The following is a 23642-nucleotide window of genomic DNA, read 5'->3' on the forward strand; positions in this document are numbered from 1 at the left end:
CACTACCTGTTCAGCAAACACTTGGCACTGTGCCTGATTTTTAGATTGATGACAAACACCAGGTCTGACAAAATGGGTGGAATACTACATTGCTTGTTTAATTCATAATATTGAGTTCAGAGAAAATCTGTCATTTATGGGGTTCTTAGCTGTACGTTGCTATGAAGCAAAGCTTTGTGCAGAAAATGGAATTTAATTGAAAGAGGTTGTGGACACAAGTTATTTGCATGAGTTTTTTTACATGTCTTGGTTTGGAGACATTAATTTTAATCTTGTAAAGAGAATCTACATTGAAATGCAACTTGGAATCTAGAAGATTTGGAAAATATCCACCTGACAGTGGATAGTTAATAATAAATCATTATAAACACAAAACAAAATACTTTTTTTTAACTTGTTTTTTTTTCCACAATAGTTATAGTAATAGTACTTTTGGAAATCAGAGCTGGAAATGTTCAACTTCAGTGGTTTGAAATTAAGTCATCAGGACTCGTCAAGTCTGGTAAAATTGCTAGGATACACATATCAGGCAGAGACTGTGCCAACACCTTTACGGAACAGTTTCAATTGCAATTTACTGGTTACACAATAAATGTTTGCCTCCTGGGTTTAAAAAAATTAATGCTGGCACTGTAAGAGTTCAGTTTTTAAAAGCACACCCTTGTTTTTTATAGTTACAGGTCAGAAAGTTAAAAAAAAAAAATTAGACACCATTCTTCCCCCTAACAGAGCTAAAAAAAGACAGTATGAAATTTAAATTTTGAAAAGGAAATACTCACTTTCCTCATTAAACATGAAAAAAGAGAGAGAGTCTATAAAAAGCTTTCAGTTGCAACAAAATCTGAGCAAATATTTAATCTCAGAGTGTAGACTGGCATGACCTAGTATGACTGTGGACTGCCATAGAGGAGTTCACAGTCCACATGATAGAAAACAGAAAACATTCCACTGCATGAGTAGTTGGGCATCTTCTGTACAATGCTGGCTCAACAGCAAGGATCAAAATCTCACAGATTAAAAAAAAAATAAAATAAAAAAAAAGTGCCAGCTTCTACATTTTGAGACAGTTCATTAATTTTTTTCCATCCTGCAATATTTTGCAAATTCCAAGCTATGACATTTGGAGTGCTACCAGCTAAAATATGCTGGCTCCTTATGGTGTGTTGCAGCAGACTTTGCAAACTATCACAGGGCGATGAGGGTTTTCTCTACAGCTTTGGGAGAACACTTGTAACATAAATACACCCTCTCCCCTCTGTACTTAGACTGCAAAGATACCAGCAGTATAGAAATTACAGTCTGTGACTTCAGGTTTAAGGAAAGGAGACAAATAGAAAAGTCATACTGCAACACCAAGCGCATACCAAAAGCTAATCTTTTCCTAATTTTGGGAAAAGAGATTAGCTCTCTCATTCTAGAAACCTGCTATGCACACCTGCACAGAAGTACCTGCTGTAGCCCAGGAAAAGTATAAATACCATGCTAGTGTGTGGTTCAACAAAACAGAGGAGAGGTTTCTCACTGTTATGCACCTGCATATCAGATATCAGCACTGTGACAAGGACAAAGCTGAAGATATGCCAATTGAGAAGTGTTCTCATTTCACCACAGTGCTTTCCTCTTTATGCCACTGATATCCCTCTGCACACCTATTCCCATATCACATGGCTAATGAGCTTGTTTTGATGCCTAGCCCTGAGCCTCCCTCCTACCAAAAATTGTCCCTTGTCCCATCCCCATCGGCCATCTTGCCCCATCGGCAAGGAGCGAAGTTACCTGCTTCCCTTTGCGCAGCAATTTTTGTTAAAAATACCACATTTTACACCTCACATCCTGTCATCTCCAGCCCAGATCTCCACCCTGTTGAGATGATTTTGAAACTTGATTCTGTGCTCCTATTTGTGTCTCTTTCTGGCCTCATGCTCTGCACAAATGCAATACAGAGAAAAGTGCGTTACTTCTTACATTGTATCGTTCAGGAAAATACTGGATAGGGCAGATTCCAGAAGAACCACAGCTCACTCATCCCATAAGTCAGACACCTGCTGTGCAAGACCTCTCTTTTCTCTCTCATCTGACAAATGGAATGTCATGTACATTCTGTCACATACATGTTCAATAGCAACAATAAAAGTAAAAATAAAAGTAAAAATAAAAGTAAAAGTAAAAAAAATAAAAATGAAAATAAATATATTAATGATAAAGTGTATACACTATGCTAATAGACAATATTACATTTAATGATACATAATATAGAAGAGAATTTCAAAATAAAATTATATTACTTATACGTATTATTGAACTTACATATGTATATGTATTTATAAATAAGCATAATTTTATATTTGTATACTATTACTATTAATATATGACATACCTTTGCATATTAATAAAATATAACAGCAGCTATTTTGGGTCACTCCTGAAGAACCTATTAAGTGTGGTTTGTAAACCACAGTTCTCGACCATGTGGAAATTTACACCTGCAAAATAAATGTCTGGGTTCAGCAGAGCCATACTACAAAATCTGGTTTTTTTAATTGGAGACAGGGAAGGGTGAGGTAACTTCAAGCAGCAGGGTAGCAGTCAAGCTCTGGCCTTTCCTGGGCAGCTGTTGTCTTGGCACTGCTCAAACCTATCTTGGCTTACAGCTAAGAGGGCTTACTGCCCTGCTCTCTCTGCCCACTTACTGGGTATCCCTTACGACTGCCCAACACAAGAGGGGGAGGAAAGTGACCCAGATTCGAAAATACCTCTGGCTAGAGCGGCATTAAAACAACACTGTGGTCCTTTAATAAGTAACAAATTTATTTGAAGGAGGACTTACAAATGGTTACTCACATGAAGGGACATCGTTAGCAAATGGCTGTATTCGTAAACTTTGCAATGTGTGAGAAAGAGGAAGAAAGAGGATGGGGGGAGAGGGGAAGAGAAAGAAGAAGCAAAGAGGCAGAAAGAGAGTGAGAGAGATCACTGGTGCTGGATGCAGCCAACGGGGGCCTTTGATGTCCTGAAGTCCCTCACAGTGCAGCTCGCTGTCCTTTTTCACGTTTGTTGCTTCGGGCACACCCCCCTCCATGCTTAAACAGGGCTGGGGGTGGCAGCCAATTTATATGCAAATGAAGAGTGTCGAGAGGAACAAAGACATTACAGACTCTGGGTCTAGCATAAGGGCAGAACAGGACCGTGGTCTCTTTAGCATCACTCTAATCTGGTTGATTGCAGCAATAAGGACCTTCCAAATCCTCAGGCACACCATCCACACATCTCATGGAGTGTCTCATCGTGTGGCTCCAGTTGCTCCATTTAATTTCACTTTTCAAGGTTCATTTGAAACCTCTAACCTACTAGATCATCAGTGGTTTTGCTTTTCTCCAGCCTTAAACCCTGTCTATGAGAATAGACAGCGAAATTCGAAATGACTAAAACCAGTTGCTGTCAACTTTAAATATATTTTGAAAAAAAACTGCTGTAGAAAATAATTGTATCTTGGAGAGCTTTCTTGCCTATTACTTTCTTGGAGATGCAGCTGTTCTTAGGTCAAGGGATAGAACAATCAAGCTTTCAAAGCACAACACTGGTGATGCAAGAAAGCTTCCACTGGACTAGATGATAAGTAAAGTCTGGTGTACATTTGGATATTTGATCACTGCTATATGGCTATGTTCCTGTTTTCAAAAAATATTAGAGTGGTTTTTTTTCTTTTTGAATACCTGATTGTCTACACTGATCAAAGACACTCGCTTTACTGAAGATCACAGAGGAAAGCAATAGGGAAGACCATACCAAAAAAAAAAAAAAAAAGACAAAATAAATGGAAGAAATAAACAAAGCTGAAGAGAAAATGGGACACGAATCTCTTTCCTCGCCTTATCTCTTCCAGTTATCTTGGGTACTGTTTGTAAAACAGATATGTAAAATATTTAAGGTATGATGACTGCTTTTAGAAAATAATTGCCTTGAACAATAGAAATAAAAACTTGCAGAAGGTCACAGTACTCACTCAGTGAATACCAATAACCTAACCCTGTGATTCTGCACTTAGAGGAAAATTTTTGTTCCTGCAACTTTTCATTGAACTAAAATCCTAAGATGCCTAAATGTCCAACAGAACTCATGATGTCTCTCAGCTAACATCAGTCAAGTGAACAAAAATTTGAGATCCTGCCTGTTGCTAAACAAAAATAAGAAAAGGGAATGAAATGTGAAAGAACTCTTCAGCAATACAAGGACCATGATAAAAACTTACTGTGCAGAAAATGTGGAAAATACCTGTAATTGAGAATAGGCCCTACATCATGCAGAGTAATTTCTTAGCACACAGTCAGGCAAAGTAGAGGCTCCACAAAGATCAAACTAAACCCAGGATCTGAGATAGGTATTTTTCACCGTACAATTCTCAGAAGAAAACACATCCTAATTGTGTAAGTATGACTGCGGCTAAACTACAACACATTCTCACCACGCTGAAGGCACTTACTATTTTGTTTCCTTTTTGAATGCTTAAGTTTGGACAGTCATATGACCAAGATCTTTTATTTACTTCAGGAAAAACACAGATGGTCAGTGGCCAGCCAGGAGTGTCATTAGGGAATCTGTGAGGTCTGCTCGTTACTACAGACACAAGAGAGGACTGACACCCTGTAATTTCTGTCTTGCAAGAGAATTCAGTGACTAGTAAATAAAGTTCATAAATCAACAAATCAGAACCAAGGTCAAGTAAATGAAGATGAAGCAGCTGGGCTCCATTGGTTCTCTTCATTATTCAGAGTAAGGTATATATCTTTTAAGTTCCTTTAATTTATTATGCAAATCCATGGTGGAAACATTTGATACAAACTAACACTCATTTTTAAATATTTTTCACAGAAAGGGACTAGAAAAGGCAACAAAAATTTGCTCTACTTTTAGGTCACTAACCTTAATCTCACCCTGTTTTACTTTGCAAAAAAGGTGTGCGGCAATAACCTTTGGAAGCAGAGCCAACGTTCAGCCAGTTACACTTGAATTACCAGATGCACAACAATCCTCAAGAGAACCAATTGCCACACACATTTCTGCGAAAGTGCCTTACAAACAGCAGTTAATTTTCACACCACCTCTGTGAGCCCTGCCCGGATGGGTTATCACTCCCAGGGCACAGATGTGGAAAAACAGTGGCACCGTGGAGATGAATGCCAAGGCTGGGATTACACTTAAAACCTTCAGAGCTCTTCTGTCTGCATTTTATGACTAACAAGGAAGGAAGGCAGAAAGGCATAAGATTGGGAGACTGGAAATACCAAAGGATGTCATTGCTGAAACTCCAAGTCTCCGTGGAGCTGCAGTGAGTGGACCCATGGACAGCCTAGTCAAACTGGCATGAGGGTGAGGCTCAGTGGCCTCTTAAGGCAGGTGCAGCTGGTGACTGCCAGGTGTGAACAGCTAAGGCAGTAAACTGCTGCTGCTCTAGGAACTCGTGACTATAAATCCATTATCACTGTGTGAATGAAACAGAATTATAGTGTGCTTTGGAAACTTTCAGTAAGTTAAATTATACAAAACTTCCTGGTATAATACCAGCTACCAGTGCATAGATGCATCAGTACAGGAACAGTATCAATGCATATTTGGTTAAAAAACCCCAGCTTGCTAACAATGGCTGGAGAAGTACTTCAGCTGTTATGGTTTCTCCACAAGTTTTAAGTTACTTTCTAAACACCTAGATATTTTAGTGGAATACAGAGAAGAATTCTGCTACATTCTTGAGATGAGTTATTGACAACAGCAAAAACAGTAACTTCAGGGTGTATCTCTCTCACAACAAGTTTTACACTGCATATAAGAACACCTATCATCCCTGCAACACTTTCTGTTAATACTAAACCACACAGTATCTTTTTGCCAATTCTTTTATCCATTACTTTTCTGGGTGCAAGGTTTTTAAACTACCCGGTTTGCTTCTTAGCTTACCTATGAAGGATTTCAAAGAGCTAATGAATTTGAGCAAAAGGTTAAAAAATTGCTTTTTGCTCAAAGCCACAGGCAAAAGGGGAAGATTGGCACTGGGCATGATTTAGCCAGGTTGAGCACCAGGCTCAGCACAGTACAGTAGGTGAGTGAATGAACCATGTGATTCCAGTTTTTGTGCGGCTTTAGAAGTGAGAAAAAACAGGTTTAGCCAAACATGAAATGACGTTTGAATAATCAGCCTGAGATAACTGATAGATTCAACTCTCAGGGCAATTTTTCCTGGCTTCTGGTAAAGCCAGTCAGTCAGAAACGGTCTGAAACCATGCACATGGTGCTGTGGGGCAGGCACACATCCCCAGTGTGCTGCTGGCTGAGGTTATTAGGTTAATTACACAACCACGTGAGTACAGCCCTGTTGGTCTGAGCTCTGAATTATATGGAGGAGAACTGAAGAAGCCATGAGAGAAACAGGAACTGGTCATTCCTAACCTAAAAAGACCTTTTGGGGTTATTCTATTCAAAGAAAAAAAAGTTAAGGAAAAGAAGCCTAGTTCCTTAGCTGAAAAGTTGCCAGCCAGAACACAGCAAAGGGATGTCATCATTTGTTTCATGCAAATTCTCACTGCTGCTACCAAGCACACTAAGTGCTTAGTCCTATTTCTCTTCAAATCAACAGAAAAATGAAAAATATTACTGTTTGTGCCAGTTCACAGCCAAGCTTACCATCTATCACAGTTTTAGCATTGCACCACCAGTGGTAGAGGTTGTATTTTTGAGAACGGTTAAGTGGGGGAATGGCAAAGAAGGCAGTCAAAAGCAAACTTCACAATTAACAATTCAAATGTTGAAAGCCAGCCACATACAAGGATGTCATTTTTACTGACTGAATTGTTTTGTTCCTAGGACAGACCTTCACTCACTTGAATGGAAATAGCTGTACTCTACATCTAGTACTACTGAACTGCCAGCTGTGTTCAGGAGATATTTATAACCATTAATGCTGCAGATGGAAGGTGAGTTTTAATGTATCATAGTTACTCCTCTGGCTGGAGCTCTGTCTGACAGCTGGAATTGAATTGCAGAAAGCTCAATATATCTCTCCATCGTTTTCACTCTTTCCTTTGCATGTAACCATCCCTTCCAAGCCTGCTTCTGTTTTCTGGCTTGCCTTATTGCTCCCGCCTCGTCTCGGCAGCAAGCCAAGTTAGCGTGGAGCTGCCTTTCCCAGTGCTCACCCCACTGCCTGCTTGGGCTGGGGATCAGAGGGACCCGTCAGAGCTCCCCTGTGGGACGTGCCAGGAGGCTCGAACCTCCCGTGGGACCAAACCTCACCGCCAGGCACTTGGCCCCCGGCCCCGTTCTCGTTGCAGCCGGCAGACCCCTGAGGCCCCAAACCACAGCCCCCTGCGCCTGCCCACCTCGGTTTCAGCCGGGAGCTGCGGGTGGGAGCGGGGCGGGGGCTGTAAGGGTCACTTTTCCTTCTGCAGGAGGATGCCAGGCGGGGCGAGGGGCTACACTCCACTCCGTATGTTGTGACAAACCACGACCCCTCAAGCACCCCTGCCTCCCCCTGTCCTTCATCGGCACGCCCCGTGCAGCCCGGGGAGGCACACCGAGCCCTGCCACTGCACAGCGCCCCGCAACAAGGCCGGGGGACCCGCGCCTGTGCCCGGTGCAGCTTCCGAGAGAGCCCTTGGCCGCGCACAAAGAGAGAGCGAGCCAGACACGGGACTATCGCCCGCCCCCGCGGCGGGCAGCGCTGGATGCACACACACGCACCCCCCGCACTCGCATCCACACGCACGGTGCGGCCGGCGGGTCACGTACCTGCAGGTGCCTGTCCGTGGGAGCGCGGGGCGGGGAGCCGTGCTATATCGCCCGTATTGCATGGGGGGATGAGGGCGATATTGTCCGGGGGTTGGGCGGGGGGGCTGCTCTGCTCCCTCCGCCCTCTTCCTCCTCCTCCTCCTCCCCGCAGTGTGTGTGGGGGTGTGTGGTACTCCACGCCAGAGGAGGCAGCGGCGGGCTCCGGCTCCTGTCAGCCACCGGAAACCGGCGCCCGGTTCCCCGCACCGCAGGAAGTGTGCAATGGCACACCCGCACACCGGCCCGGACTGGCAGCGCACCGCAGGCTGTGTGCCAGGGCACACCGCACACACACAGCACTGCAGGCCGTGTGCCATGGCACACTGCACATCGCACACACACAGCACTGCAGGCTCTCTTCCATGGCACACCGCACACGCACAGCACCGCACAGCACCGCAGGCTGGGTGCCATGGCACACTGCACACGCACAGCACCGCAGGCTGTGTGCCATGGCACACCGCACACGCACAGCACCGCACAGCACCGCAGGCTGGGTGTCATGGCACACCGCACACGCACAGCACCGCACAGCACCGCAGGCTGTGTGCCATGGCACACTGCACATCGCACACACACAGCACCGCAGGCTGGGTTCCATGGCACACCGCACACACACATGCACTGCAGGCAGTGTGCCATGGCACACCACACACTGCACACACACAGAACCACAGGCTGTGTGCCATCGCACACCGCACACACACATGCACCACGTTGGGTGGTGCAGCCCAGTCTGGGCACCGCACAGGACCCTGAGGGACACCCAAGGGACACCTGTCTCTCCTGAGGGACTGAGGGGGAGCAGAGAGGGGGTCACCGTGCCCCCTCTGCAGGGAAACAGGCAACAGGATCTGCATTCCCTGCGTTGCCATGGGCAGGAGTGAAAACAAGGAGAGATGCATGCATGTGAAACCTGGATGTTACACTAAGAAACACCTTCTCAGCTGACATAAAATAATGTAATTCTCATTATTCTGGTGGAGGTCTCCTGATTTGCAGCACCTCACCCACTCAATTTGAGTATGTCCAAACAGCTACTACTCTGTTGTTTTGTGCAGATATAGAAACATGAGATTTATTGTTACTCTTTTTTTATTTGGTATCTGCCACAACCTGTTAATTTTATGTGGACTATGTACACATGCATGCACACATCTGTACACACACTGTGCCCATGTGTAAGACAATAAAAACTGCAATTTGTGTGTTGCGAAAACTTTCTTAATTTGCTTGCAGCTAGAGACCCTATCAGCAACATTGCTCATATTTTTTTTTGCAGTTAATCACAGGAGGGCTCACTGTGTGCTTACAGCATTTTCTCTGGGTGTTGGTTCTCCCACAGTAAGCAAGGCACATGCCAAAGCAAACTTTGCTCATCTCCTCAGTTGGACTTTTTTTACCCTGCATCATTCCAGAAGGAGAGAGGCCTGGCTATCAGCCTTCTAAACCAGCTGCTTCATGGCCCAGAGGTTTTCTTTCCTCATCTTCCTTATGCCAACATTTGCAAAACCTGAATGGGCTAACACATGCTTACTAGCTACGATAGCAACAATGCTTACACGAGAGTAAAATGGAGGCAATCTGGAAGTGTATTCATGCCAAAAGTAATGCTCTTTCCAGATTTGCCTGTGAGGTGGCAGGGGAGTTTGGTAGCAGCATTAACCTTGCCTAGGGAAGATTACTATCCCTTCTGCTAGTGTTATTTTCAGTAGGTTGTCATGGTCATGGTGCTGCAATAAGCAGAGGTCTATAATACTTAATTATTTAAGATTTCAGTAGTAGATTCCTAAAGACGAAGAACCCTAACAGAAGGAGTAATTATTCCAGGGAGAGGAGAGAGAGTCTGCCTCCATCACAATCAAATACATGACACCCTGCTTTCACATCTTGCTTTTAAAATAGGGACCCGTAGTCAAAGCACTGGCAACATTAAGAAGAAGACCACAACGTTCCTGGACTCTGCTGTGCCCACAAAATCCTTGCAGGGACAGGAATGATCTGATTTTCAGAAATATGCCCCCACAGTACTGTACAGGCCATCACACACTCCTCGTGGGTCAGAGGCTGCATGGGTTGTACTGGTTGAAACCAGTGCCCTGTTTGCCTCTAAGATGGGCCTGCTCAGCTGTCTTTTCAAGACCAAATAGTTACACTTTCCCTAACAACAATAAGGAATTCCTGAAGAGGAGGACTGCCTTCCAAAAAAACACTCTTCATCTCTGGAAGCCTTATAATCAAGCTCACATAATCTTCAGTCAGGAAACATAAGGGGCTTGCTCTTCACTGTTGGCCTTCAGTCTTGATCACTCCTTTGCATTCTTTTTCTTTGTTCTTCTCTACTTCTCTCATGCTCTTCAGTGGCCACAGGACAAAGCCTCTCTCCTCCTCCCACCTTTCCCCCCTCTTTCTTCTCCTTTTTCACTTCTTCGTTCTTAGGAGCAGCCACAGGTCACATCATATGCTGTCGAAGAGCTCAGTTAAGCTTAGTACAGCGTCACCAGCACCTCAGCACAGAATTGTAGCTCTGGATGAGCTTGTTTTAGCTCACTGCCTGTGTTAGCAATTGCACTGGGAGGGCAGCAATTGTGTGCACTGGTGTTCCCAAGCAAGAAAACAAGGTTTTCTCCGGGAAGGAAAGCTGCTGCTATTGACCCAACAGGACTGTGCTGGCTGCTGCAGGGTGGACAGACACAGAGACTGTTCTGCCTCTGCAAAGCCAAGAGACTGCTGTGGTGAGGAGTTTTTGCTGGCCATTTCTCCTCCTATTCGTCACTTGGAATAAAACACAACCAGACAGACATCTGACTTGGTTGGTGTGGACACTTGCTGGAGGTGCTGACCTTTCATAGATGGTCCACATGTCCAGGTAAGGCAGCAGGGTACTGTCATTAATGCAGTGGGTTGAGAAAGAAGATGTATCGCATCCTTATCCCAGAACTAGCATGGATTTTATTCTGTGACCTCTGACAATTTACTAGCGCATGTGCTGTGACCCTTCATCAACCATAGCAGGCTGTGTGGCAAGGGTGAATTGTTTCACTCCAGATGCCAGTGCCAGGAAATCTAGGGCTTATGGTGCTCAGTGGAAGCTCATGCTCTCCCCTCCAGTACTCCTGGGCAGCCGGCCTCCCATTAACACTCGTGCCACCAGCAGACCAAAAACAATGGGCAAAAGCAAAAGCATCCCAGATCCCACATGAACTGATCCTTCTGCAGAGAAACGCTGGCTGTGAAATAGGGTGTACAAGCTGCCAAAGAGGAAGGAGAGGAATCACCATCCTCCTGTTTGGGAACACCTGACTGTCTGCTTGAAGAGAGGCCCAAAGCTCCTGGCAAGTGACAGCAACATCACAGCAGAGATGATACCACTTCACAGAAAATGTGCAGGCACCAAGTGACCACATGGTTTTGTTGTGAACTGCTCAGCTTCCCCAGCATCACTCCAGCACCACATTGGTCAAGCAGAAACAGAGCAAAGCTTGGCTTTTCCTAGGAATGTCCTCCATGAGATAAGATGTGCACCAACTCGGTCTGGGCTGGTTCCTCTTTTGTTCAGGACTGACAGGTGGGCTGGATTCTGCTGAGTGGTTTGTTTCTGCTGCCCAGCTCTGCCCTTCCTTTGATTCAGGCAGCAAGGAAGCTGAGTCACACCCCCGCAGTCTGTGCCCTGGCCATGCCTGCTCTCTCCTGCCCAGCTGAGCAGGGTGTGCCAGCACCCACACAGACTCTCCCTCAGCCCCCACCACCAGTCATGAGCCTGACCTGGCACCAGAAGCTTTGCCAGCTGAAACACAAAGGTGAAACACTACTCCATGTGAAATCCCCCAGCCCTCACAGCAGGAGGAAAGCTGGCCCAGGAGGAAGACAGACGCAATCAGAAAATACTTCCGATTTTAGCAGAAAGCTGGCTGTACACAAAGGACCTACCACTAGAGTAGTTGGGATGAGAAGGAAAAATGAGAAAGGCCAAGAATGGTCTGTTTTAGCAGCTGTAGGTTTGAAATCAGAACTGATTTTGTCACAGGAAGAAGGGCAGGATCAGGCCACTGCCACAACAGGCTTTTTTTTTGCAGCAATTCCCCACACAGACTGCTATTAGCACGTCTGCTCCAAGGGCTGCTCATCATGGCTAGAACCAGCCGGACACAGATCATGAACTAGTTTTTACAGGTGTGTTTCTCAGAGGAACATGTGCCCAACAAAACTAGCTCCTGCTGTACAAAAAGTTAAGCTGGAACCACTTTTGAGTCAGAAGAATTTCCGGGTACAACAATTATCTTCTTGAAAAAGGTAGCCCCTTGAAAAAGCAGTAGGAGTTAAAAGATTCATCTTCCTTTCTAGACTTCATTTGCCATGATCCAAGCAAGATTTTACTCCATCATTTAGCTGGAACATGATGAGAGTAGTATCCGTAAGGTCCCAGAAAGTCCTAGAAGAGCTCAGGGCCCGGCCAAACCTTGCGGTGTCCTACAGTGCCTCTTCCTCCTCTGTAACATTGTGAGGGAAGCAGCAGACAACCTTACAACAAGCAGGCAGACAGCTGGTTCTTCACTGAGGCTTCCTCTACCTCAACATCTATTGCAAAGAAATGAGCAAAAAATCAAAAATCTGGGGAGCCAGCTTCCCATCCTAAGAGCCTGTGTGTCAGTCTGGAATACTGCAGTTCCCTCTCAGAGAATTAAGCATGAGCTAGACCCACCTGACTGACACACTTCTCTAGGTGAAAGGGCTTGGTGAGAAACAGGTCAATATTAATGGGCTGGCTCCCTCCTGGGACATCAGTGCTCGTGAAAGGCAGAGCAACAGGTGGGTCTGTGGGGCAGTGCAGCTTACAAACACCCAGCTGTGAGGACTCAAGGTCAGTGACAGAAGGTGGGTGCCAGTTTCCTCCATGACTGCAGGAAGACAAATGCAGAGAACTGGTGTGACGAGTGGAGCTGGGGTATTACAACACACACCTGAGACACTGGTGGATAGTAAATAACGAATCCTTCTCTCATGACTGTGCAGAGGGCTTTGTATCCCTGTGTTTTCAGTAGCAATGTAGCAGACCTGCACTGGTGTAGGCAGGGTCAGAATGAAAGCCATTAAGTGCCTCTTTGGACACTACCTTTCTGGTACTAAACTGGTATGCTGCTATTGGGAAGTTCCTTTGAAAATTGCAAATAAATATGGAAGTGATTAAGTTGCTTGTCTGTGGGGTTGTTGTTTTTGGAGGTTTCCTGTACAAAACACTGGAATTGTAATGTTTGAAAATCAAATTCATTTACTAAGGCAAGGCAGTATCAGAACATGATCCATTTGTTTAAGAGTGGTCCTTAAAGAGGAAGATCAAGCACACCTCACACCCCACATCTTCTCTTTAGGTAAGGAAAGGTTTTAAAAGCAAAATCTGTGAAGTATCATATCTGCATTCCTGGAACATCTGTAATTAAATACACACAATATTTCAAAGAAGAGCACTGCTGGTTAATTTGCCCTTCACTTACCTGCCAGTCCAAAACTTACTTTACTTTATGGGGGCACTACATGATGCCCTAATCATGATGCCCACGATTTCATCACTTTTGAAGAAGATTTCAGAACAAACTCACTTTTAGTAGACCATGGTCCTTCAGCTGTGCTGGTCACTTACCACAGCATCTAGGTGCACCCTGCTCAGCAGTATTTAAACACTTGTAATCCTGCTTTTAACACTGACCCGACATCCCTGCTCCATCAGTCAGAAACAAGGGCACTACAAGAATCCCCAAGAGAGGAAGGCATTCCTCATTCTGGGACACTAATGGGACACAAGCCCTCAAGGAGCCTGATTCAAACAGGAAAGCTTGAGGAGAGTGGTCTTCTGCTCCAGCCACCTGGATTGCTGGCAATCCCTCCACTGGACTCCTAGGATATGTGTTGCAAATACTGCTCTGCCTGACCAGGGCAGGTCAGACTTACCCAGGAGCAGGAGCAGGCATTTTTCTGGTCATGTAGGTAACACCAGGCTGAATTAAAAGGGGTGATCAGGCAAGGAGTGCCCTGAGCTTGTTTCTGAAGTAGAAGGTTGTGGGACAACCTGAAGAGCAGGGATTCAGCTATCACAGTGCATTGTAAAGGTTTTGTCTTTTTCCAGTAATCACTGATTACCAGAAAACTCCTACCTTTCTCAAACTCCCTTTGGAGGTTCAACACCCAGCCTATAGCACAAATGAGGGCATGCTCATTTTCCTTTGGAGATCCTGAAGGAACGTGGGGGAGTAAGTACCAGTACTAAAGACCACCCAACTCACAGTTACTGGATTTGTTATGACTGCAGTTATTCATCAACTCTAAAAACCAGCACAACAAAATACCTAACTTCAGGTCAGGGCTACGATCAAAGTGAGTTAGAGTGTGACTGATTAAATGCAAAGCAGATAACAGCTTATGAAAGCTTAGATACTGGTAATGCCCAGTAAAAACACCCAGCTTTTAGGTCACTTCTAAATTTTTCATACCCTGTCTGGGGCAGCTAACAAACTGACAGAAGAAAACCTGTTAATTTTCTCCACTGAGAACCTCAGATTGTCATGTTAGGCAGTCACTTTTCCTTCACATGTGCACGATACTGAAAAAAGCAGTGCAGACATCACAAGGATACTTCATATTTACACCCAAGCATATCAGAGCAGAACTAACTTTCTGCTGGTCCTTCCCTTGTTAGTTTTGTTACTAAGCTGCAATAACAATTAGTGTTAACACTAAAAGAAAACGTATATGAAGATCCGTCCACAAGGTGCCTTTGGAAATTCTATACTGTTTCACGAGAGGCTTGAAACGCCCTTGAGAATCCAGTCTGTGTGTATTCAGAGTTGTGACCATACAACTCTGTTTTGTATTAAATTCCTGTGGGTTTTGGTGGAACAGGATATATCTCTGGCAACAGCAGGTGAGTGTCAGCTCTTGGATGAAATATACAGGTAAAGAAGAGCAATTTAAACAAAAGCCCGAATAATTAGTATTGGAAAAGTGTGTAATAAGAGCTCAACAAGAAATTCACTTGAAAGCAAACAGGAGACTTGGCACTTCAAGTGTGTGCTAATTATATGAGAGAGATTTGTCTGAACATACAGTATGTAGTTTCTCCATATAAGATAAGGACACTGGGCTTTTTCTGTCTAAGAAACCAAGATGCTTTGGTCTCCAGCCTGTGGCCTCAAGTTATTACCTAATGTTTACCTTTAAAACACAGAGAGTGGATTTAAAACATAACCGGATCCTGCTCTTCACCCACCCACACTGCCAGCTGTGACTTCCTGGGCTCAGTCCCCCCAAAAGGGGGTGGCTCTCTGCAAATGGCATATGAAGGCTGTAGCAGACCCACAGTTGGAACACCAATGCTAGGCTGTGAGGGCTGAACTCCTGTTTTACAGGGTGCCTTAAGGAGCTCACAGTGCAAATGCAAGAAGATGGAGAGTGGGGAAATCTTTGCAATGACAGAACTGGAATCATGTGGCAGCTGAGTCGTGGCTCTACCACAGAAATCCTGGAGCTATTTCCAGCCTTTCTTGCAATTGCCCACCTGTAACAGGCTGACAACATAGTCTCATATGTGTGTCTTTGGGAGGCCCTCGTTTTCTTCAAAGAAAGTAATAGCAGAGAAGTTTGTAAATATGAATATGGGGCATTATTTACTTAGGATATCTGGCTGTCACAGGAGTATTTATTCCTCTGGAAAAAAAAAACCAAAAAAACCCCACAAAAACCCAACTGAGCCAGTGGTTCCTCCCAAGGTTTCTGGGTTCAGGCAACCATGGTATTATTTTCTTCCCTCCCTTTTTGGCCTGGTAAATTTCAAAGTTTGAGAGACCTGTTTCAGTGAATAGATGTGACCTAGACACTGCTTTTACAGTAAAGTATGGATCTCAAAATTCCCCTCTGTCATATTCAGTTGTTTAGTATAAATAGTAAAGTATGAATAAAGAAATAGCTGACAACATCCTTCTGGAGAAAATATTACAAATAGTATGAAATATGTTTCTTGGTGAAAAAGATCCATCACACTGATTTTCTGTTATTTGTTCACCCAATACTACATCTCACGCAAACTCACAATCAAAGCTGTGATAAAGACCATGACTGAAAATAATGGTGTTGTACTTATCTCCCACCCTGCTAAAACTTTAACCACTGGTGAAAAGGTCTGCTTTCAGAGTTGTTGCTCACGCCAGGCTACTCCTATGATTGGGAGAAAGTGAGAACAGGTAAACAAGCTCAAAATTACTGCTCACATTTAAGAAATTTGATAGAACCTACTTTTCCTTCATTGCTTCACTTTCTAGTGAGGTAACCATAAAGCTTGAGTTTAACCATGTCATGCCAAGAGAGAGTGCACATTTTTCTGCCTCCTTGGTTGTTAGGTTCTAATGTGCAGGCAGCTTCCCAGTCATACCTTGTGATCACAATTTCATTGCAAAAGCTGTCTTTTAGCACTGAGCAGCAGCTGGCAGACATATCAATTGCTGCACACAGACATGCACAAGTGATGTCATCTTTGCAATACCAAGTGCTTTCTATGCCCCTTAAGGGCCCAGCAATCACTTTCAGCCCTGCAGCCTTTGACCCAAGCTGCTGTGTCAGTATTTCCCCCTTCTCCTTCCTGTGCCGTTGCCTTGGCCTTCCACTTGCAAATCTCAGTAGATTCTCATAGAAAGCAATTGCTCAGAGTCCAATAATCTCATCTTTCTTCCCCTTGGGTTTCCTATCTGTTTTGTAACTTCAGTTTGTATTAAGGGGAAAAGCAAGAGTTAGCAAATAGAACAGTAGATAATAATCATGTAAATAACCCGTAAGCATTACTAACCATAAATATGCACAAATGGAGTGACTGACACACACCACCTGTAACTGCTTAAATGTGATCCTGTCAGCACTGACAGCATCATATACAGGAACAACCAAGCGGCAGCTTGGCTGGCTCCTAATGCCAAGAGCAGAGTTGACAGAGGAGAAAGCCTGACAACAATAATTATAGTCACTTTCCTCATCTTCACTGCTTGCTGACTCTGGAAAGGACACTCTTCTGGGGGCCACATTGCTTCATTACTTGGCTGGATACTTGTCAGGCACTTCCTTTTCTTTCTGTTCTCCTTCCCCTACAGTAACTTCAAGTTGAAGTCTGGACCACACTGATAAAATTCTGTGCAGGTAAACCTGTCTCAAGAGGTGTGATGATACTGTCTCCAGACAGTTGGCAAAGTCTTATTCTTAGCCCCCAGTAGAAATGGTGGGAAGCAGAGCTACAGGCCATCCCAGTAAAAGGTACTGTCTCTATGTATTATTGCTTGCGCTAGTTATATTTAGTCAATTAGAGCTTAACTTTGCTATACAAAGCACCATCTTATTCTAGGACAGAATGATGCATAGAACTAATTAAGACACCATTATATAGACTATATGGATTATATGGACATTATATGGACATTATATGAAGATTCACTGGGTTTGATTTTTATCATTCATTTGATTTTAAGCATTCAGGCTAACACTCTTCCAAACCAAGTCTCTCCCCAAAATATTACTCTCACTGATTATTTCAGTGGTTCAAATAAATATAACAATTACAGGTGCTCTGTCATCTAGAAGTACACACCTTACACCTCATTCCTGCTCCGGAGCAAGAACTTTATACCAGGAATGAGGGAAGGGAGGTAAGACGATGCAAGGCACAGACACAGATTTTTAAGTTGCTGCAAACCTGCTTATCTCACCCTATCCCACATGTGAAGCGTGCTTTAAGCAGAAAACTATCATGGTGCACCTTGGCGAGTCTAGCCCCTAAGCAAGCCGGCGGCAGGCCGGGCAGCAGGGCGGGGTGCCCAAGGCAGCCCCGCTGCGGTGTGCTGCCTGCTCCCTCTGCTGGCACCGCCTGCTCCCAGCCCCGGTGGAGACCTGCAACCGCTGAGCCGGTGGAAGACGTCTAAACACGGCCCTTGAACACACCAGGGTCATATTACCTTTGCAGTACGACGAACCATCAGTCCTGCTCACCAGTGTCAGCAGTCTGCAGATCGTGTCTCTCTTATGCACGTCCTGGAGCCGTTCTCTCCATTCATCATCACCCAAAAAACCTGTAACTTTCTCTCCAGTTACTCACAGTAGCAAAACAGTCACAAGTTTTTTAGTCATTTCATTTTTATGGGCCTCCAAATCTATGAAGTGAGCAATAGAATAAAAAGAAACACTTTTGACCTCATGCAAAAATCCTTTGCAGAAGACAAACAGCTGCAATAATTCCTCTACTATAGCATCCATTGTAGGTCTTGTCCTAAGAGTGCACAGTGGACCTTTTCAATGTCTCAAGATCATTAGCCTTTTAAAATAACATCTGATAGGGATGGTCAATTCATACAAGCTTTGTGAAACCAGTACAGGGCAGAAAAATACTGTTTGACCCCAGTGAGAGGAAAAGTTAGTGCTGACTTCAGCTCTTACAGGAAACATGCAGTGCATCCCTTAATCATTGGATAAGAACTCATATCTCCTCAGATATCAGAGAAAACATGATCAGAAATAAAGGTCTCTTAGGCTTGCATCTCACAGTGACACAGGACAGTCTGCAGTCAGAAAAAAATAAAGAAGTGAAAATTAAAAAATCTGTTCTTGAAACACCAGAATTTTGGGACATAATTGTTTTTTGAAGCTTTACAGGAAGTTATTTTAAAAAGCCATGTTTGCTCTTGGGTATTATAATCAACTTGAGTTGTGATTTCTTTAGCAATTACAAAATCTATTGATCTTATGCTGCATCAGCAAAAAATGAGGACTAGTGTTTTAAAATAGCATTGTAGTTACATAAGAAAGACCAGTATTCTGCTAGTGTTCAAAATTCAACTATAGTAGCATCTTTTCCAGACTCAGTGTTAGGATCATATCACCTTTAATACTAGAATTTACTGGCATGAAAGCCATGAATAGCTTTAGCTTATCTAAAATGAAAAAACAGAACCATCAGAAAATTAAAACTATCTAGGTATAGGCCATGCACAGGAAAGAGTAATATCCCTAGAGTAGGGTTTTTGAGTGAATTTAGAAATTCTGTTTTGGAATATACTCCCTAGTTGTATCCACGTGGTAAAAATGCTAAATCAGAATCTGTGATTAAATTCCACACACTTCCAATATCTGAATCTAACAAAGAATTTCTATATATCTGTATCTAAAGATATTTTACAATATTGAATCACTTCACAGTAAAGGAGGAGGCGGATTAATTGAAGTAGAATTTACTTTTCAAGTCATCTGTAAAAATATTTCTGAGGACTTGATTACAATTATTAACTTAATGGATAACTTTTTTTTTTCATTATTAATCTGTTCTCTTCTGACTCCATTTTGAAGTGTGTTAAAAAAGGTTTCGAGCTGTTTTGAATAGTGATACTTGTGGAAATCACACTTAAAAAGAAGTGTAGCATTTTTAACATAATGAAAGTTCTGACATTGTCTTCTGTCCAACACTACTTAATCAGTAAATACATTCTCTGGAACGAGAAAACACTCCTGCAAGAGGAGCAAATTACATCAGATGCAATATCCTGTTACTTAATGAAATTATTAGATTATGACTGATTTAACTAAGAAAAGACCATATGGCTCCAATCTCTCAGGGGAGATGAAACAAATCAGGTTATTTTCCTACCAGCTCTTCCTGGTACGAGCAGGGCACATTTAGGAGACGCTGCTCAGACATGCGCAGAGCACAAGCCAAATGCATTGACTGATTCTCTCTGAAGATACACTGGCTGCTAAAATGTCGGTACCTGGTTAATAAAAGCAGTGTAACTTTTTGCACTCTTCCTGTTCACAGGATGCAGGAGTGCAGAAAAATCCAAGCAGTTCTTGCCTGCGCTCTCCCCAGAGCCACAAAAAGCTGAAAGCTCCTCCAATGCCAGATCACAGAGCGAGAAGCCTCTCTACTCCCCTGTCAGCAGAGGCTTTTCTGGGACAGCTTTTCTGGCTCTCCCGGTACCTGTGGCCCTCGACAAAGGCCTTTGTCCCTCACCTGTGAACATCTTCACAAAGTCGGCACTCGACATGCTCATGACCACATCAGCTGTCACGGGAGCCTTTCCGAAGCCAGCGCTCCCACCCTTGCTCTTCAGGTCAATATACCAAGCGCCTCCACCATGGCCTGGACAGAGAGCGAAGCGCGGTGAGAAGGCAGCAAGCACTGCCGTGCCCTCCCTCTCTGCCGCCCCGCCAGACGCCCGCGGCCGTGTGCGCGTGCAGCGGCTCCGTGGCAGCCCGCACGCTGGCGGGGCTCTGCAAGGAGTCACCTCCTGTCCCCCGTGACGCCCCAAGCAAGCGCCGCGGGCTGGGGCCGCGGGCAGGAGAGCCCGGGGGCCGCGCTCTGCTCCCAGAGCCGCTGGCAGCTGGCGCTTCTGCCGCGGCCCCGAGAGCGCCCCGAGCGGGGCCACGGCAGCGCCGGGACAGAGGGACGGCAGCGCCCGGGGCTGCTCCAGCGGGCCTGCAGCACCAGCGTCACAGGAACTGAACAGGAGCCCGCCTGCTTCGGGACCAGCTTCCAAAGCCTTTCCGTCTGAAAACACCGGGGCCTTTTGCCAGGCAAGGCTGCACAAGCGGTGGGCTTACCGGAGAGCTCAAACTGAAAGACACCCTGAGTACTTCTCACGTACTCCTCAGTCACTGCCCCTTGAATAACTCGGAACGTCTCTGCTACAGGACCCGATGGCATGGCTGCAGCAGATTCTGTCTTTGCCTTGGCCCCATCTGCTCCTTCCTGCTGGGATCTGCTTAATTTCTTCTCCTCTTTGAATGCTTGGGCAGCACCTCCAATAAATTAATTCTTCTGCAAAGGCTTCTAAACTGTAAATCATTTACTGCTTCTATTGCCAACTTTCAGAACTCTCTAAACATGGACAAAGGGTTTAGAGAGGAGACATTGTTTATTCTGCCCGAGATGCCAAGCAGAGATTTTCCACAGATCAAGTCAATCAAGGATTAAAATGTGAGAGAATTCACACACTGAAATCTACATAAACCTGCCTATCTAATACACAGTTACCCCTGCTTACTGCAAAAGTGCTTAACTTGTGCAACCCTATGCAGCGTCACTTCACCTGCGTAGGCCTCCTCGGGGGTCTCTAGTGGTCCCTGCTGGTCATTTGGGGAGATGTCCCCTACTCAGTCCCAAGCAAAGTTCAGTTCGGGACGTGCAGAACTTAAGGCTGAGTGTCCAAGAAGATGTCATCTTCTTAGACAATTGCCAGGCAAGTCATAAAATACAAAAGCTTTCCATAAACATTGAGCAACATCTGCTTAACCCACCTGATAACATCATTTTGCATTTAAAAGAGGGGTTAAAGGAGAGAATGATACCATCAACTTCCATCTGGATCAGGGATCAAAGGAAGGGACAGGGAATTCTGTTTCAAGACCCAGAGCCTAAAGATCTAGAGAATTCTACATAAAATACAGAGAATTCTGTTTAAACACATCAACTTGAACAGCATTTTACTTTATCCCAGTGAAGATGCACATTTAACACTAAAGGAAAGCTTCTCCAAAAAAGGAAAGCTTTAGCAATTTACAAAGCCAATCAAGTGGAAGAACCCCTTAAAATGCTGTTGAAAGTCTCTTAGGTATCCTCAGTATCAAAAATACTTAGGTCTGTTCTGTGAGTCTCTACAGAATAACCAACACTAGGAGCCCAAGGAGCTAACACCATCTGTCCCTGGCAGAACAGTCCTGGCGTGACCGGTCAAGGAGTATTTCCACCAGAAAGGAACACTTCCAAGCTTGCCTCCTCTGCTCTGGCCTTATCCCTATTTTGAAACTCCTATAAAAGCAGTTCAGCATTCTTAGTTGCCCTTCAACTTGACATAAACCAATTCTGAAAGAGCAAAAGCAAAGCTTTTCTAAAAAAAAACCCCAAAACATTTCTGCACACGTGACGGTGTTTTCAGAGCCGGTTGCGAGCCTGAAAGATCACCTCACTGTCGCCAGGACACTCGGGGCCCAGCTGACAGCGCTCACTAGCACCTCGCTCGCCACCTCCTGCCGCACGGCCGCAGTTCCCCGGCCCTCCCGGGCTGCAGCCGGCTCAGCCCGGCCGGGGGCCCGCACGGAGGCGCAGCCGGCGCAGGGAGGCAGCGGCAGAGCCGCGGGCGCAGGGACAGCGGGCACAGCCGGGGCGGCAGCGCGGCACGGCGGCCTTGCGCAAGGCAAAGGCCCGTGGCCAACGCCGACATGAAAGGAGTCGTTCTGAAAGGAAAGGGCGCTCCACGTTCTCCTGCGAGTAGCTGCGGGCTCAGGAGGCAGCTCCGGGTGAATGCTGCACCATCGGAGGGAAGGGCACTTGGGAGAGCAGAGGGGTGTGCTCCCCCTGCCCCCCAGGACCGCTCTGCAGAGAGCAGAGCACAGGACTGCAAGCACAGACGCAAGGGTGCTCAGCCCATGGTAAACCTGTGCTCCCCTGCTCAGCACCTGAAGTGAGGCAGGGTGAGCTGAAATTCAGCGCTCAAGCCTTCCACCTTCTGCAGTGCCTATTCAAATGCCTTCTGCCCCCTCATGCTTAAAAAAGCCTTCCAGGAGGCAAACTGACCCTCCTGATACAGCAAAAAGCCCCATCACTTCAGTTCCCCTATTACATTCTGGAGAGAGAGAAAAAAAAAACAAACCAGGGAACAAAACAAACACTCAAGGGGAAGACGGCTGAACCGTGATGCCCAGGTGTTTCTCCTGCAGGTGCCTGTGAACGTAGGTGAAAGGCAGCTCTCACAGTCACTACGGCTCACTTCCATGGAGAACACTGCAGGCATGAGGTTACAGCTGGGGTATGCCAAATGACCAACGCAGTCAAGCCGTGCATTGGTCATTTGGGCTGCATGGCTGCAGGGAGAATGAAGGAAAAGCATGCCTGAAGATCTTAGCAAAGCACAATCACTTCCGTCTGTGCCGGATGTCAACCCTGGGAAAGCAGGTGGTATGGGAGACGTTATGGAGGTTACAAAGTGTTCAGACAGCCCTTGGCCCCTTTAGCCTGCTCTCACCTCAGCCATGCAAGAGTCTGCAGCCCTGCAACACTGTGAACTGCAGTGAAGGGAACCAACAACCACCATTATATTAATACACAGGCTAGTTCATCTGCTCAGGGCTCACTTTGATTTCTGTTGAAGTCAGTAAAACCATCTGTCACAATTCTTCCAGCAGGTTCGGATCTACCAGATTTCCCCTTCTGCCATCAGCTCTCTGTGAAACCTGAAGCCTTCTCAAGGTGCTGCACAGAATCTCTGTGAGAGCTGAAGGAGGAAAGACAAGCCAAAGGTGGAACCTGGTGGAAGATTTGCTAACCACAGTAACAGGTGGTCAGCATGGCAAGCACGGGAGGAAGTCAGAGTCTTCATTGGGCAACAGAGGGAGGATGAGGAAAAGTTATACATGCAAGGCACAGAGGAGAGGGATGACCTTGAAGTTATTGTGAAATAAGAGAGGTACTAGTGGAAAGGATGAAGGACAGAATAGGTGTGGCTGGGTGCACAAAGACACAGGATCCTACTTCAGGCTATCTAATAAACAGGGAGTCACAAAATCATTAGAGTTGCAAGGGACTTTTGGAGATTATCTACTCCAACCGCCCTGTCAAGGCACGGTGACCTAGAGCAGATGACACAGCCCCCATGGGCAGCCTGTTCCAGTGCTGCGCCACCTTCAACACAAAGAAGTTGTCATGTTTCAGTGGAATTCTTGTAGTTTAGTTTATGGCCACTGCTCCTTATTCTGTCTCTGGGCACCACTGAAAAGAGTCTGGCACCACCGTCTTGGCATCCAGCTTAGAG

The 23642-nt window shown here is 45.3% G+C and overlaps 2 protein-coding genes across 2 annotated transcripts in view; both read right to left on the minus strand.

Moving 5' to 3' along the window:
- Positions 1 to 7884, minus strand: part of KIAA1958 (KIAA1958 ortholog) — a 51202-nt gene extending 43318 nt beyond the window's left edge. Inside the window, exon 1 of the mRNA XM_054290091.1 lies at positions 7780 to 7884. The gene's annotated coding sequence lies outside the window, so the exon portion shown is untranslated. The remainder of the gene's footprint in view (positions 1 to 7779) is intronic.
- Positions 7885 to 17875: 9991 nt separating this feature from the next.
- Positions 17876 to 20623, minus strand: LOC128945280 (hydroxysteroid dehydrogenase-like protein 2). Its single transcript, XM_054289004.1, has 3 exons — positions 20437 to 20623; positions 19847 to 19975; positions 17876 to 17996 (listed from the first exon to the last, which is right to left on the minus strand). Exons 1-3 carry the CDS (start codon positions 20537 to 20539, stop codon positions 17938 to 17940), a joined length of 291 nt encoding a protein of 96 aa, XP_054144979.1. The 5' UTR covers positions 20540 to 20623; the 3' UTR covers positions 17876 to 17937.
- Positions 20624 to 23642: the final 3019 nt, after the last annotated feature.

This window comes from Melozone crissalis, unplaced genomic scaffold (assembly GCF_028551555.1).
Source record: "Melozone crissalis strain CALT ecotype California unplaced genomic scaffold, PUWL_Pcris_2 ptg000005l_1, whole genome shotgun sequence".
In the NCBI taxonomy this organism is placed as follows: Eukaryota; Metazoa; Chordata; class Aves; order Passeriformes; family Passerellidae; genus Melozone; species Melozone crissalis.

Excerpts from the sequence above, each read along its gene's own strand:
- LOC128945280 (XM_054289004.1), bottom strand. The coding sequence starts at position 20,539 with ATGCCATCGGGTCCTGTAGCAGAGACGTTCCGAGTTATTCAAGGGGCA. Across the intron at positions 19,976-20,436 it reads CTTTCAGTTTGAGCTCTCCG|GCCATGGTGGAGGCGCTTGG; the intron begins GTAAGCCCACCG and ends CTCTCTGTCCAG. Across the intron at positions 17,997-19,846 it reads CTTTGTGAAGATGTTCACAG|ATTTGGAGGCCCATAAAAAT; the intron begins GTGAGGGACAAA and ends CTCACTTCATAG.